The 13,769-nt window shown below is 44.5% G+C and overlaps 6 protein-coding genes across 7 annotated transcripts in view; 4 read left to right on the top strand and 2 right to left on the bottom strand.

Annotated features, from left to right (window-relative positions):
• The window catches only part of BDBG_09061, a 2,273-nt gene extending 1,293 nt beyond the window's left edge, over positions 1 to 980 (top strand). The window contains exons 2-3 of one of the 2 annotated variants that reach the window (XM_031723849.1): positions 307 to 563; positions 652 to 980. In XM_031723849.1, the coding sequence (XP_031581192.1) occupies positions 307 to 563; positions 652 to 661 (267 nt within the window). In that variant the 3' untranslated portion in view covers positions 662 to 980. Of the gene's footprint in view, positions 1 to 306 lie in introns of both variants that reach the window. The other variant, XM_031723850.1, reaches the window with a different exon arrangement.
• A 138-nt stretch (positions 981 to 1,118) lies between these two features.
• On the top strand, positions 1,119 to 2,254 carry BDBG_09059 (uncharacterized protein; the record flags this gene model as incomplete). The annotated part of the gene is made up of 7 exons (XM_002620523.2): positions 1,119 to 1,151; positions 1,209 to 1,269; positions 1,342 to 1,418; positions 1,571 to 1,582; positions 1,638 to 1,871; positions 1,930 to 1,998; positions 2,166 to 2,254. Exons 3-7 carry the CDS (start codon positions 1,391 to 1,393, stop codon positions 2,252 to 2,254), a joined length of 432 nt encoding a protein of 143 aa, XP_002620569.2. The 5' UTR covers positions 1,119 to 1,151; positions 1,209 to 1,269; positions 1,342 to 1,390.
• A 222-nt stretch (positions 2,255 to 2,476) lies between these two features.
• BDBG_09058 (uncharacterized protein) lies at positions 2,477 to 2,888 on the top strand (the record flags this gene model as incomplete). The annotated part of the gene is made up of 2 exons (XM_031723848.1): positions 2,477 to 2,588; positions 2,644 to 2,888. The coding sequence occupies 2 exons, from the start codon at positions 2,477 to 2,479 to the stop codon at positions 2,886 to 2,888; spliced, it is 357 nt and encodes a 118-aa protein (XP_031581191.1).
• An 83-nt stretch (positions 2,889 to 2,971) lies between these two features.
• On the bottom strand, positions 2,972 to 9,100 carry BDBG_09057 (uncharacterized protein). Its single transcript, XM_002620521.2, has 8 exons — positions 8,318 to 9,100; positions 6,203 to 8,243; positions 6,010 to 6,119; positions 5,403 to 5,923; positions 3,815 to 5,324; positions 3,573 to 3,750; positions 3,104 to 3,508; positions 2,972 to 3,053 (listed from the first exon to the last, which is right to left on the bottom strand). Exons 2-5 carry the CDS (start codon positions 6,366 to 6,368, stop codon positions 4,457 to 4,459), a joined length of 1,665 nt encoding a protein of 554 aa, XP_002620567.1. The 5' UTR covers positions 6,369 to 8,243; positions 8,318 to 9,100; the 3' UTR covers positions 2,972 to 3,053; positions 3,104 to 3,508; positions 3,573 to 3,750; positions 3,815 to 4,456.
• On the top strand, positions 7,362 to 9,406 carry BDBG_09056 (uncharacterized protein). The gene has a single exon (XM_031723847.1). It carries the CDS (start codon positions 8,145 to 8,147, stop codon positions 8,613 to 8,615), a length of 471 nt encoding a protein of 156 aa, XP_031581190.1. The 5' UTR covers positions 7,362 to 8,144; the 3' UTR covers positions 8,616 to 9,406.
• Positions 9,407 to 10,096: 690 nt separating this feature from the next.
• BDBG_09055 (ATP phosphoribosyltransferase) lies at positions 10,097 to 11,404 on the bottom strand (the record flags this gene model as incomplete). The annotated part of the gene is made up of 5 exons (XM_031723846.1): positions 11,357 to 11,404; positions 11,260 to 11,293; positions 10,693 to 11,173; positions 10,432 to 10,569; positions 10,097 to 10,332 (listed from the first exon to the last, which is right to left on the bottom strand). Exons 1-5 carry the CDS (start codon positions 11,371 to 11,373, stop codon positions 10,097 to 10,099), a joined length of 906 nt encoding a protein of 301 aa, XP_031581189.1. The 5' UTR covers positions 11,374 to 11,404.
• Between the last annotated feature and the right edge of the window lie 2,365 nt (positions 11,405 to 13,769).

Genomic DNA, 13,769 nt, shown 5'->3' with positions numbered 1-13,769 from the left:
CTAGCACTTCCATTCGTTCTGATTCATTCCCTTCCACTCGTTGTTTTATTGCTGCTGCTCTCAAAGCAGTTACCATCCGCTCCTCACCAGCTACCACTGCCTCTCATGTTTCCACCTCTACCTCCGCTCGTTCATCTTCCACCACTTCCACTCGTTCTGCTTCACTCATTTCTTCTCCCCCTCCCCCTCCCCCTCCCGTTCGTTTTAACTGTGCAGGTGACCGTCTCGAGGCTGTCCGCGAAGTCATCCGCCGCCACCGCCGGGAGCACGCGCAACTGTGTGCTGACAGTTCGAGTGCTTCAAAAGCCGTTTCTTCCAGCCATGGATCTGACAATGGCAGTGCCCGTGCTCGCACCTCCTGTCGACGAAACGTTAAGCCGGCTAAATCAGTCCAGTTCGGAGGCGTCACGGTCCACGAAGTCAATACATGGATTAAGCCGGGTGTACATACCCAGCGAGACCCCACGACAATCGTCGGCAAATTGGTTGGCTGGTCTGTCACTCCCCTGGAGGAACCGGAGGACGACGAAGACTGTAAGTATACGACTTACTGGGGTGGACAAGTAAGTCAACTTACGCACGCTCATTTACCCGGAAAACCCTGCGGACGCTCTTTTTGCTCCTGGAACGACCTCGCCAACGTTCGGAGAGACCTTTGTAGGGTCGCTCGTCTGGAACCCGACAATCCTTACACGTCGATCCGGACTCGCCTTGTTTTCGAAGAGTTCAACAGAAGAAGAGAAAATATGAGAGGGCACGGACATTTCCTTCTGTGATTTGAAGTGCCCTTCTCACCAAAAAAATTTTAAAAACGAAAAATCATCCTAAAGTATCTCGGACGACAAGTCCACTTCCGTTTTCGCACATTCTTTTAGTGATCACACTTGATATACATGTTCTGCTGTGTTCTGGCCTGTTTTGCGTTTTCAGTTTCGCTCTATTCGTCCTTCCTGTTTCGTTTGCTTTTTTTCTTTTTTTTTTTTTTTTTTCACTTCCCTTTGCTTCCCCCTACCTCTCCCCGTCATCTTTACTAACACGGTTTCCTAGGCGGGCGGGTTGGTGGAAGCCTAACGGTAGGTCGCTTTTGGAACTGCTGACTGGACAGGATAGTTAACGTACACGAATGGTGGCTACCGCTTGTGCACATTTTGGTATATCCTATCAACCCTATCGACTTCGGAATCTTCTGCTAACTTTCTCATCTGCAGGTCAGGTATACCGCGCCTCGATTGGCAGGATTTGTGGTAGCGCAGGATTTACCGCGACAACGTAAACCCACCCAAGCCCTTGCCCATAAATTTTCAGGAGCATCCTAACGGCTTTGTTCCAACGTGTTTATAGGTTAGGGTCGTTTTCTGTTCCCCCGCCGGTCGCCTCGAAAGATATCTGAATGGTGGCACCAGAGCTGCCGTATTCAGGTAAGTCGGCGCTCACTGTTCTCTTCTCCCTCTGTCTCTGCCATCATTGATTGCAAAGGCTGAACGTTAGTCACAGCTGTAGTGATAGATCTTCTTGAAACAGGTTTGCTTTCCCCGACCTATTGCCCACTTACTTTTGGGGTTTCTCTTAGGTAAAATATTCGGTAAGCATATATTATCCTTCCACCGGATTTTTAACGATTATTAACATGCTTGCAGACTCGATCCGCCTTTCAATCCACGCCGGATTGCATGCTTCTAGAGCTTATGGTGGCAACGTATCGGTCCCCGCAAGGTCAGAATTCCCCAACACAACTCGTAGTTTGGGCATGGAACTTATCATAACCAAAGGCGGCATGCAGAAATATACGCTTCGGAGCGTCAAGGGATATGGAAGATCATGGGATTATACGCTCCGGAGCGCAGTGGTGGCCCAGGAAAGCCCTTCGAACGGTCAGTCTTGTATAACCTGTTATGCTACAACGTCATCCTAACCATGTCTGTTGTAAAGGAATGGTAGACGACCAACGGGATTATACGCTTTGGAGCGTCGTGGTGGCTAAGGAGAGCCCCTTGAAAGGTCAGTCCTCTAGAATCCACTTTGTCACAATGCCATCCTAACCCCACCTGTTGTAAAGAAGCGAGATCAACGGGCATATACACCTCGGGGCGTCGTGGTGGGTAAAGGAAGTCATTCGAGCGGTAAGTCTCCTATAACCCCTTTGTGCCTAACTACGCCTTTCGCAGATACCGAACCGACCAAATTACGCTTCGGAGCGTCGCGGGCTACGGAGGAGAAGGGGCTATACGCTTCGGAGCGTAGTAGTGGCGAATGAAAGCCCTTCGAACGGTCAGTCTTCTAACCCTTCTAACCCATCATACCACCATCGTCCTAATCATGCCTCCTATAAATAATCGACTGAATTGCGCTTTGGAGCATCGCGGGCTACGGAGGAGAAGGGGCTATACGCTTCGGAGCGTAGTGGTGGCGAATGAAAGCCCTTCGAACGGTCAGTCTTCTAACCCGTCTAACCCATCATACCACCATCGTCCTAATCATGCCTCCTATAAAGAATCGACCGAATTGCGCTTTGGAGCGTCGCGGGCTACGGAGGATAAGGGACTATACACTTCGGAGCGTAGTGGTGGCGGATGAAAGCCCTTCGAACGGTCAGTCTTTTATGACATCCATGCCACAATCCCATTCTAACAACAATCCTCGCAGATATCGAACCGACCGAACTATACGCTTTGGAGCGTTGCGGGCTACAGAGGATAAGGGGTTATACGCTTCGGAGCGTAGTGGTGGCGGATGAAAGCCCTTCGAACGGTCAGTCTGCTGACCCCATCATACCGCAAAGTCATACTAACCATGCCTCCTATAAAGAATCGACCGAATTGCGCTTTGGAGCGTCGCGGGCTACGGAGGATAAGGGGCTATATGCTTCGGAGCGTAGTGGTGGCGGATGAAAGCCCTTCGAACGGTCAGTCCTTTATGACATCCATGTCACAATCCCATTCTAACAACAATCCTCGCAGATATCGAACTGACTGAACTATACGCTTTGGAGCGTTGCGGGCTACGGAGGATAAGAGGTTATACGCTTCGGAGCGTAGTGGTGGCGGATGAAAGCCCTTCGAACGGTCAGTCTGCTGACCCCATCATACCGCAAAGTCATACTAACCATGCCTCATAAAGAATCGAGCCGACCGGGTATACGCGTTGGAGCGTCGTGGTGACTACAAATCAATGGGGTTTGGCGCTTCGGAGCGTCGTGGTGGCTAAGGAAAACTCACAAACTGGTAGGTCCGGCCTTTTCACTGATATCTCAATGTTCATCCTAACCAATGTCTCCTATCAAGAATCGAACCGAACCGATCGAATATACGCCTCGGAGCGTCATGATGGCTATATATAGCCAGGAACACGGTGAGTATTCCCTGCTATCGAAGTAGTAATCGCGATCTAATCAGCTTTCGTAGGTTCATATGACTACAGGGGGTCTACCCGGGCGGTGGGTGGGAGGAGTAGACCAGTTTCGGCCAACTTTTCATTTTCTTTCCGTTTTTTGTATGCTTTTTGTATTCGGCTGCCATTAAGGCCGTTGTTTAGTGGTCGTTTCATTCTTTTATTATTATTACCTTGTAGCTTACCGAAATCGCAAATATGCTGTGTTCCTCTCCGTCAACCATCCTTTGTAGTTTCAAGCCCCGGTTGGTGCATTTGAATGGGATATGTGTTAGAATCCATGTCATGCCCCCATCAACAATTGAACACCAATAGGATGGGCTTTTAATTGTACGAGGGAAAACCTCCGCGCGTGAAAAATAGCTGTTTTAATACGCGGAATGAGAATAATGTTGGATGTCTGAGTGGTTATAGGAGGTTATCATACTCTGTAACTAGTGACTTTCTAAGGTTCTGTGAGGTTGGTCAATAGGAAGGACAGGGCATTCCAATTGCAGGTGGGGGTAACTTTGGAACCCGGACACCAGAGCAGCGGGGTGGGGTGTTAGGATAAAGGGTGGAGGAGTTGAGACATTGATATGTATTATTTGAGAGACTAATAATAGAAGTAACTATGCAACTATTAGTGGTGGTGTTTGAAAAGCTGTAATCCTGCGTAGGTGTAGTTAACAGATTTGGAGCTCACCAGGCGCAGTTAACTAGTTAGTTAAGTTACCCTAACTAGTTATGGGAAAAGAACTCGGTGCCTAGCCTATCTACACGCCAAGCCCCCAAAGGCAATAAGCGGGCGCTAGAAAGTTTCTTATATACGGAATAAAACTATGATGATATACTACAATAGACGATTTCACTTATTATGTTACGGAGAAGCCTATAATCGTCTGTTTGTCATTCAAGATAACCTCCCCCAAAATGCACCTACTAGCACCATGTATCTAGAAGATAAAAACTTTCCTCAAAAGCTTAGGTAGACAAGGGGGGAAGAAAACAGATTAAATCGGGCAGAATAACAATAATGGAAGAAGAAAAGAGGAAACATGATAACAGCTTCTATGATAAACCCTTAGATCTATTGCCCATGGATCTCCCGCGGGTAGTCGCCCCAAGGTGAGGCTGGTGAGGACAGTGAGGACAGCGAGGACACATCACCAGGGTTGGAGAAGTCCTCAATCACGGCGTTGCTGATATACGGCTCCGGACTCTGGATTTGGAACCCGGGTGGATAAACAACCTTAGAATTTGGCTTTCGCTTGAAACATTTGCTGCCGCCTCGTTGATAGTCGAGGCCGACATACGCGTCAATTGCCTTCAGCCCGTTGGCGAGACAAGCTGGGTCATGTCCCCGCTGGATGAGTGTCTTGCCACTCTTATCATAAAGATATAGCACACCAATCTCAGCGAAAAGCTCGATATCTGCAGATTTGGAGTAGTGTGTTGGCCAACAAGAATCCTTTGCTTTGGCAGTTCGGAAGGTCTCGCTCGCATAGAATCCTCGGTCAATGCAGTGGCTAGCCTCATGCATATATACACTATCTTGCGCTTCGCCGAAGATCATGACCATATTCCAGGGGAGAACAGCGGCACCACCAACAGAGCTATGTTCGAAGGCAATAAGGTGAATCATGTGGCTCCGCAATCCTGGTGGCAGCTGGCCAACTCGCCTGATCACATCATCCAATGACTGCTGTGCATCAGAACAATGACAGATTACCCAGGGGTCTTGGTCCGGGCAGTCTTCGTAGGTGACATTAAAGACATTAAGACGCCTAGGTTCGCACCGGGGCCTCAGGTCATCATTTGACCTCTGTGCCCGAGCCTCATTCCAGCAAAATTCGGGATAGCCCTTGAACTTTGGCCAATACACAACTTCTGCAGGCCTAGAGCCTGGCACGGGATCCGTGTTGAGTACTTCTATTCCGGCTGAAAACAGAACACTTCTAATACATTTATTAACCATCACAATTTTTCTAATGGGGGATGGGAAAGGGGCCGGGGAGGACATGAGCTCTCTTTACCTGTACTTCACGAGTTCGGGCGCTTTCTTGTCCGGGCACTGGCCTGGTGCATCCCACCTCTGATCCAGAATTGCTCCAAGGACTTTGAGTTGATTGCTCATGCAGCTTGCATCAAATGGGGGAGTGCCTTTGACAAGCTTCAAATATGCCGCGACTGCAAACCCTTTCTCTACTGCATCTCCCAATGACCCATCCCGCTTCAAGGACTCCGCAGCACGTGTATCAGCCACGCAGGTATCGGCATTAACAGCGTTCAAAAAGGTTTCATAGGGAACCCCAGGCCCACCAACCCATAGTGCTGCCAACGCTGCTTTGAGGCCATCAGCTGGGCGAAAATATCCTCCCAACATCACGGAATGCTTGTTATGCCACCTGAAGCTCAGGCCTCGTTCGATATTTGCATTGAGAAGGTCAGAGATCACACCGCGGGCACTTGATGGGAGGCGGCCAAGTAAGTCAAAGGTAGCTTCTCTGCTAATCTCTGCCTTGGCGCAGTGGCCAATAACCCAGGGCTCAGGACACTAAGGTGCAAACTCGGGTTAGGCAACTGAGGGTACGTGAACTGATGAGGGCCACACATGTAGGAGAGAATTGAAGGGGTTCGCACATCGGCATAAGTGACATTGTAAACGGAGAAGTCAGCTCTACAGTAGTGTCGACTCTCCTTCTCGTAATAACTCGCAGTCCAGGTACTATCTGGCGGAAGCCCTTGTTCAACTGTAAAAGTAGAGATGGTTAACGTATAGCTCACCAACGCTACATTACTAAGATCTGCTTGACGGAGGCCGGGGATGGTTTACTCTCATATGTGGTCCATTTCTTATAAGTATACTTCTGCGGAGCGGGTAGGCTAGCGTCGAAGGTGGAATCAAAATCGAGGACATTTTTAACAAGTGGATCTTTGATGATCTGGGCACTTGCAAGCCCAAGCAACATCAACGGGCATAGTAAAGAGAGGACGACCATCTTGCCCTGCTAGGCAAAAGGAGACGGCAAGCACTTGCCTTTGACGGATAACAATGTCCAAAAGTAAAGGATAGAGTGTGTAAGGAATGGCAGAAAAGTTGGATTCAGAGCGGGCCCAGCTGGGTATATATGCATTTTCCATACATGCTGAGATTGCACGAAGCAGTGCAGGGTAGGATGCCCACCCCATTTTGCATTACGACCGTTGAGATGTCCATCGAATCCTCCGTAAGTTTAGAATCTCAAAGTCGCCGCAACGGCCAACACCAGCAGGCAGCATGGCGGTCTAGTAGAAGGTGTAGTGAGAGCTTCCGAACTTGAGTAGCTAGGATTCTAGCAGTGCGACACTGTCAGAATATGAGGTTGGGGACCCGGTGTTCCTCAAGGATTGCTGCTTTCTTGTTTAGTAGCCCAATGGGGCGTTCCCTCATCACTTGCTGACGGGGCAAGTTGAGAATAATTATGGCTGCATCAATATGTCTTGTATCCCCATATAGTCACAAGAACGTCAGCGCCTTGTGGCCTGCGTGGAGTCATCTGGACAAGCGAAGGAGTGCCTTGAAACACCCATCCTTGCTCCAACTTCGCGTATTCGCTAGGCTGTATTATTATTGAGGGATCAAGAGCGATAACCTAAATATCTCGGAGCCTTTTGAACAATTGACAGGCGCAGCGGACCCTGCGGAGAGTTCATTCATTGTTCCTGGTGAGATCCATCAGATTCAGCAGAATGTTTGAACCGCACGGGATCCGATTTCGAAATTCAAACAGGGATCTACCGCGAGTTTATAGCAGGGTCTCAATTCCGAGCCTGCCGAGATCAACAGTCTTGAGAAACCGAAAATATCCAAAGTGCAAGTGTCTGGATCATTATTTGCAGCAGGAGAATGCACGAGTTCCATGGAGAAAACAGCGGCCGTTACCAGAATTTCCCGCTAACGTTAACTACCAAGGAACGTGGCGTTTTAAGTTAAATTTGAAGCCTGAGTTCTGCCGGAGTAAGGAGTACAGGGGTCCATAGTGCCGCAGCGGGAGCGTCCGGTTCTTCCGTTGCTTATTATTATATATTATTCTTGAAGGCGTTGATGGATGAGAAAGAGCATGGAGGCCGAAGCTAGATTCTGTAGCAGTTGGGCCCGAGATAGTCTCGGCAATAATACGAGGACTTTCGATTGATGCCCTGCATAGGGCTAGTGATTAACTACGCTGCGTAGACGTCTCAAACCCGAAGATTCCTGAGAAGGCCTGGTCTTTTTATGAAAATCCTCCATCCATTGCTCTGATAGCTATGAAACCAGACAACGCAGCGGGATACGACATTATTGGAGCTGGCTGGCAGATAACTTATTCCCCTGACGGGTAACTTATCGTTGTCAATTGACAGCACACCGTCCTCAAAGGCGATATCCGACCAAGTTCAACAGCTTCAAAAGACCGAGTATCCTTCAGCATCGGGCTGGGGTCATTGTTCAGCGGCCTGTTGATGGACAGAACCAGGAACGCTTGCCGAAATTACATGGCGGGTCTCAAAATCCAGGGTTTTATTAGCTCCATCCAACCTTGTCTTATCCCAAGTTAATATCCAGCAAAGAATACCCTGTCGCAACTGGGTGGCCCCTGTCAGGTTCATACGCAGTAGGCTTCGAAATCACTCCGTCTTTGATCCTATGTACGCAGTATGAACCATGGTGTTGTCTTCCCTCGGATTGCCAAGGATAGCCCTCGCCATCTCGTCTACTCCGTAGACAGCTGTGACTGGCTACCATCAGATAGTGAATGCGATGGTTTGGATGGGATATTCCATTCCAAAGCCTGCCAGACGAATGTTCGAGTCTTCAAGACCCAAAAATCACGAAGCATGGAGTCAGTGGCTGCCTGCTGAAGAATATCGTCAGCTCCGTCCCGGATGCCAACTGCCTCACTCTCAGGCTCGTGCATGAACTGACTGCCCTTCGAACCCTTGTTGGACCTGCTTTCATAGCTTCGTTGGTCATCCCTAGTATGACGCGAAGCTCCTGGCGCGCTGGTCAAGGGGTCCGTGGTTGCAACATCATGAACACCACCTCACGGACACCGCCCATGTCGCAACGGTCCTCGCGGATGCATCTCTTGCTGTTTATTCGTACTATGTTTCTTATCGTCACTGTACTGCTGTTATTTCTGTTCGAATACTTCTCCAGCCTGCCCAGTTTCTTAGTAGTCTATGAAATGGTTATAACAGGTTGGAACTTGATCATTAGCCTATAAAATCCTAACGGAATGCCTGAGAATCCTTGCAGAAGGTAGGGTACCCTCTTCCCATCCATCCTCCACAAGTTCAGCCGCGCTATTACCCCATCAAACAAGGCAGAGAAATGTGTCCGTGTCGGAGGATTACATTGTGTCTCTCGACCTGCTAGAAGGAACATACTGTGTAGCTGCTCCCCGGCACTAGTTCCTTCGGTGCTCCTCAGAACCAAAAATGGCTGTTATATCAACACGATTCAGCTGTTCGTGGTCCGCGTTCCGTGTTCGGGAGCTGTCAAGTCCCGTATCTCGCTCAGGATTTGGGTTTGGGTTATATTTCCTCCGTGAGAAGAGGTATCCGTTCTAAAATTTGTCCTGAGAAGCTGCAAAAGCCATATCTGTCGAGAAATCCGCTGATTTCGAGGAGATCGTGGTACGCTCCTTGAGAGGCACGCCTGCGAATGATGCTCGGAATATTCTGTTCCAATGCCTGCTTTTCAAAGTGTTGACAACATTCGGCGACTAACATGATTAGTTTTCTCTCTTCTCATGGAGAAAGTAGAGAAACAGACTTTCGTGGGAGCAAACTATATCAATGTAATTACCGTGCTTTTCTTCTAGCTTCTGCATCTATAGAAACGCGCACATACTACGGACATTTCAATATCCGCGGAATATTCGCCCCTACGTCATCTCCCCCAGTATATTACCTCTCGCATCGGGTGTATGATTGGAACAGCGGCAAATTAAAGGGCGATGCTCGGTCATATTGCACGACTGCGATCCTCAATACGAGCACGAAAAGAGAGTTGAATGGAGTACCTGCTCCATACCAAATGGACTCCAGGCGAGTTTGGGCAGTGCAGTGCGGATATGAGTGAAGTACTCGCGCCAGACATGTTGTTTCTATCATTTTTTATAATCTCCACATTTTTCCTTCGCTTTCTTCTCTTTTCTCTTCTCTCTCTACGACGGATGTGAGTGCATGATCGCCATCCCATTTCCACATAATCCTATCAGTCGTTCATTCCCAGCACAGGTATCGGTTGCGGGACCAATCGAGATAAGAAACCAAGAGCACTGCTTTGGTTTATTTTGCTCTGCTCTGCTCCACAGCTTTGTAATGTTCCAGATCATTAAAGAGAGCACCCGGTGTTGTGCGGACAGTAGAATGTGGTTTAACATCTTAGCAGCAAGCACACTCCAAATAATTCAATCAAGGACAATTAGATTTTAGTCTATGACTCCCTCTATTTCTATATGTCCCAGATAGATAGGTTCCCACCCACGATGTGTTGCCTAGGTAAATCCAAGTCAGTTTTTCCAAGCTCATGAATGACCCAGCTTTCCAAGAAAACCCAATGAGCAGGATATGGAGCCTTTTGGCCTGATATAGTGCGTACGTACTGCTAAGGAACTAAATAGAAATTTCAGATTAATAAACCGTCTATGTGTTCGTTCTTAAAAGAAGAAATAAATTTCCCAAATTTCATCTCCACATCTCATCTCGTCCTCGAATTAGAAATACTCAAGACCAATATATCCGTTGCGCCAACAGCGGTCAACTTATCCATGACCGTGGCGATGGACTTCTTCTCTACCATGGAGCTTACCGCAACCCACCCAGCGCCTTCGATGGGGGTTATTGTTGGTGCGCGGTTGCCAGGGGTGATCTCGCATGCCGCCTGTAAGAGGGGGCGCGGGACGTTGTACTGGCAAAGGACGTATTTTTTGGCGGCTAGGGGGAGAGAAGGCATCTAGTCAGAATTCATTTCGTCCCAAAATATTTGATAGTACAAATAGGGAAGTTAGGGGGATAGATGTTGGGAATACTCACTGATGACACCACGTATTCTGGATTCGATGAGACTAACAAGTTCGTGATTTGTGTTTCGGGATTTGACGAGGACGGCGGTGCTGTCGACGACTGTGCCGATGGGCCTTAGCCCTGCGGCTTTCATGGTTTCACCCGATTCTAGGGGAAGGAGGAGTTAGGGTATTTAACCTCGAGGAGTTTGAAAGGGTGCAACCTGAGCGCAATCAGGGGGGGGGGGGGAGGGAGAGAAGAAAAGAAAGAAATAAGAAGATGGTAACACACCAACTAAATCCACAATCCCATCCGCAACACCCAGGGCACATGCAGCTTCTACACTCCCACCAACGTATTTAACCTTCGTAGTCGGCGTCTCCTTGCCCTCCAACTTTGTAAAATACGCCTGCGTCAGGCCCGTAAAGCTCGTGACGACATTCTTCCCAACCAATTCCTTTGGATCCGTTATGGATCCCTTCTCGGGGACCTGGACTTGCAATTTGCACCCGCCGAATCCCAGATCGAGCATCTCTTCTAAACCGGATACCTTACCTGGCAGGAGATTGGCGTCATGTTCAGCTACTTGGTCACGACCGGTGATGCCCAGATCGACACCGCCCTCGCCGACGAAGGTGGGAATATCAGCTGCGGGGAGGAAAATGAGGGCAATTGGGAGGTTTTTCACTAGGGCGATGTCAAGGCGGGTTTCGCGGCGGAATTGGATGTCAGAGCCCACAAGGAGGTCAATGGCGGCTTGCTGGAGACGACCCTCTGTTGTGGATTGTTAGAAGTGTCTATTTCGTTGTAATTGAAGGGGGTCCCAGATATGATGTTGTTGGGGAGGGAGTGATTGACTTGCTTTTGGGGATCGCGAATCGTAACCGGCCTTCTAGACTTGCATTTATTTAGTAAACTCCCATATAGAAGAAGCAGACATAGACAATGCGCTTACTGATTGACAAGATCCATGTTGCTGGAGGAGGAAGATATGCGGAAAAAGTGCGGGTGTTAAACTGAGGGGGTGGTTTTTCCCTCGTTTGAGGGAGGAGAAGGATTACTGTACGCTAGTATAGTTATAACTACTCCGTGGAGCCCGCAAAATATCAATAATGCAGAAGTTATCTCAGAAGCTCAGCCACTGCCCAGGATATTGCTGTTTAACAGTGAATCAATGATTAGTCACTCTTTGAAGCTAACTCAATAGATCAGATCTCATGATTTTTACAATTATTCCATGCAGTATGCCAGTATCATACTATTCAGTATCTAAGAAGAAACAGTTTTTATTTATTAGTAACACAGAAACAATTTACTTCATTCTATTTATAAGTGAGAATAATAAATTAACTTTATCTATTCATTCTATATTATTTTAGAGTCTAGAATAATTAATATTCTCATGAGTTGAAATAATATTAATTGTTTTTTTCAACTTTTTTTTTTTTTTTTTTTTTTTGTGATTTTGATTAAAGTATCAGATTTTAAAGTTAATTCATATAAATATAAAGAATATTTTAATATTTTAATAATTTCAAGTTAGAAAAGCAATTATTTTTAATAAAATATATATGTATTAAATATTAATTTTTTTTAAGATAAAAATTATATATTTCTATTTTCAATTCTCCAGCTAAATATAAACAGAATTTGAATTCTCAAACTTCTGTTAAGATTAGAGAATTGAGAAATGACTCTGATAATAAACTAGATATAATGTAAGCAGTTGAGATTTCTACTTTTCAGAATAGTTATAATCTACTATCTGATGATAGTGATTAGATACTACTCTACTCTCTTTTAGTATGAATATATAATAAAAACAATAAAAAAAGTTTAAAAACTCTTCAAAAATCACATTTATTTAAAATAATGTGAATAGAAACTCAAATTGCATTTATTCTTATCTTCAAATTGTATTTGAATAAAAAGTTAATTTTATACTGCTTCAGAAGCTGAATTTTAATACTGAGTAAAAATATGTCATTTCTCATTCAAGCTACTACTGCTTTATATCTCAAAAGTCTGAGATAAAGTTAAGAGTAGTGATCTATGAAAGAAAGAGATTAAGATATTAATTTAATCTAAGATTTAATATCATGTCTGACTCTGATATTCTGATGAATAATATTATAGATAAAGAGAATGAGTTTGATACTATACAGCTTATAAATATCTATAATGAAAAATCATTGAAGAAAAATAATAACATCTGAATAATTAATAGAGAGTTTCTGAACATAACTTTATCAAGAAACTCTATAATTGTAGAAGATTTCAATGCACATCATCTCTGATAAAATTCAGAATGTAAAAGAGCAGTAAGAGCTGATAATCTGATTAAATGAATCTTTGAGTATTTAATAGATTTAGTTAACAAGTCTGATTAATAAACATTCTTTAAAAAAGATATGAAACAGAAATCTATTATAGATCTAATCTTTATATCATAAAATCTAATGAAAAGAAGACTTGTAAACTGATTTATTAATTCAAATGAGACATCAGAATCAGATCATGAGATTATTCAATTTAATATTAAACTGAGTAAAGAATAAATGAGTGAAAATCCTCTTCTTTTTAATCAGTTTAACTTTGAAAAAGCTGACTGAAAGATAGTTGAAGAAAGTATAAAACTGTTAAAATCTGAAAGACAGAGTGAGCTATATTGAAATTCTGATCAAGATATCTCAAATGAAATGCTTAAGAATAGAGTGAAGCTCATTACATCTATTATTCTAGTAAGTATTAAAGATAATATTTCAAAGAGAAAGTCTTCTGAGTATTCAAAATTTTAATGAAATGAGAATATTATATCTAAAAGAAAACAATTAACTACTGTTAGAAGAGATTGAAAGAATGATATAATTTCTGATAAAGAGTTCAAAGCAGTCAGAAATGAATATTTTTCAGATATTAAAAGAGCTAAAATAGACTGCTAAAATAAATTTCTTAAAGAAGTATAAGAAAAGAAAGTTTTTAAAGCTTTTAACTATATTAAAACAAGAAGTATAGTAAAACTTTCAATCTTAGAATATAAGTTTCAGAATAAATTATATACAGCAAACTCTTTTAAGAAAAAATATTAAGCTTTTATAAGAACTCTCTTTCAAAACTCATCAGATTCAGATTCAGAGAAAGAGAATATATCACTTCTTAAATATATTAATAAAAATGACTGAGAATGATCTGATCTTACTTAAGATAAATTAGAGTTAGCTATCTTCTCAAGTTCAGTTAAAACTGCTGCAGGACCTGATTCAATTAATCACTTAATTATTTAAAATATATACTTCTACTTAAAGAATGAATATTTTAAGCTCTTTTTCAATCTCTTGAAAAATGAATATTATTCTGAATGCTGAAGA

Source organism: Blastomyces gilchristii (assembly GCF_000003855.2).
Source record: "Blastomyces gilchristii SLH14081 genomic scaffold supercont1.34, whole genome shotgun sequence".
In the NCBI taxonomy this organism is placed as follows: Eukaryota; Fungi; Ascomycota; class Eurotiomycetes; order Onygenales; family Ajellomycetaceae; genus Blastomyces; species Blastomyces gilchristii.
Note: the sequence above shows the minus strand (reverse complement) of the source record. Positions and strands in the feature narration are given on the sequence as shown.

Bases quoted from the DNA above. Each gene is read 5' to 3' on its own strand.
- BDBG_09057 (XM_002620521.2), bottom strand. From the start codon at position 6,368: ATGGTCGTCCTCTCTTTACTATGCCCGTTGATGTTGCTTGGGCTTGCA. The intron at 5,924-6,009 runs GTGCGAACCCCT...TTTGCACCTTAG, and splicing joins ACAATGTCACTTATGCCGAT to TGTCCTGAGCCCTGGGTTAT. The intron at 5,325-5,402 runs GTAAAGAGAGCT...TAAATGTATTAG, and splicing joins CCCGAACTCGTGAAGTACAG to AAGTGTTCTGTTTTCAGCCG.
- BDBG_09056 (XM_031723847.1), top strand. From the start codon at position 8,145: ATGCGATGGTTTGGATGGGATATTCCATTCCAAAGCCTGCCAGACGAA.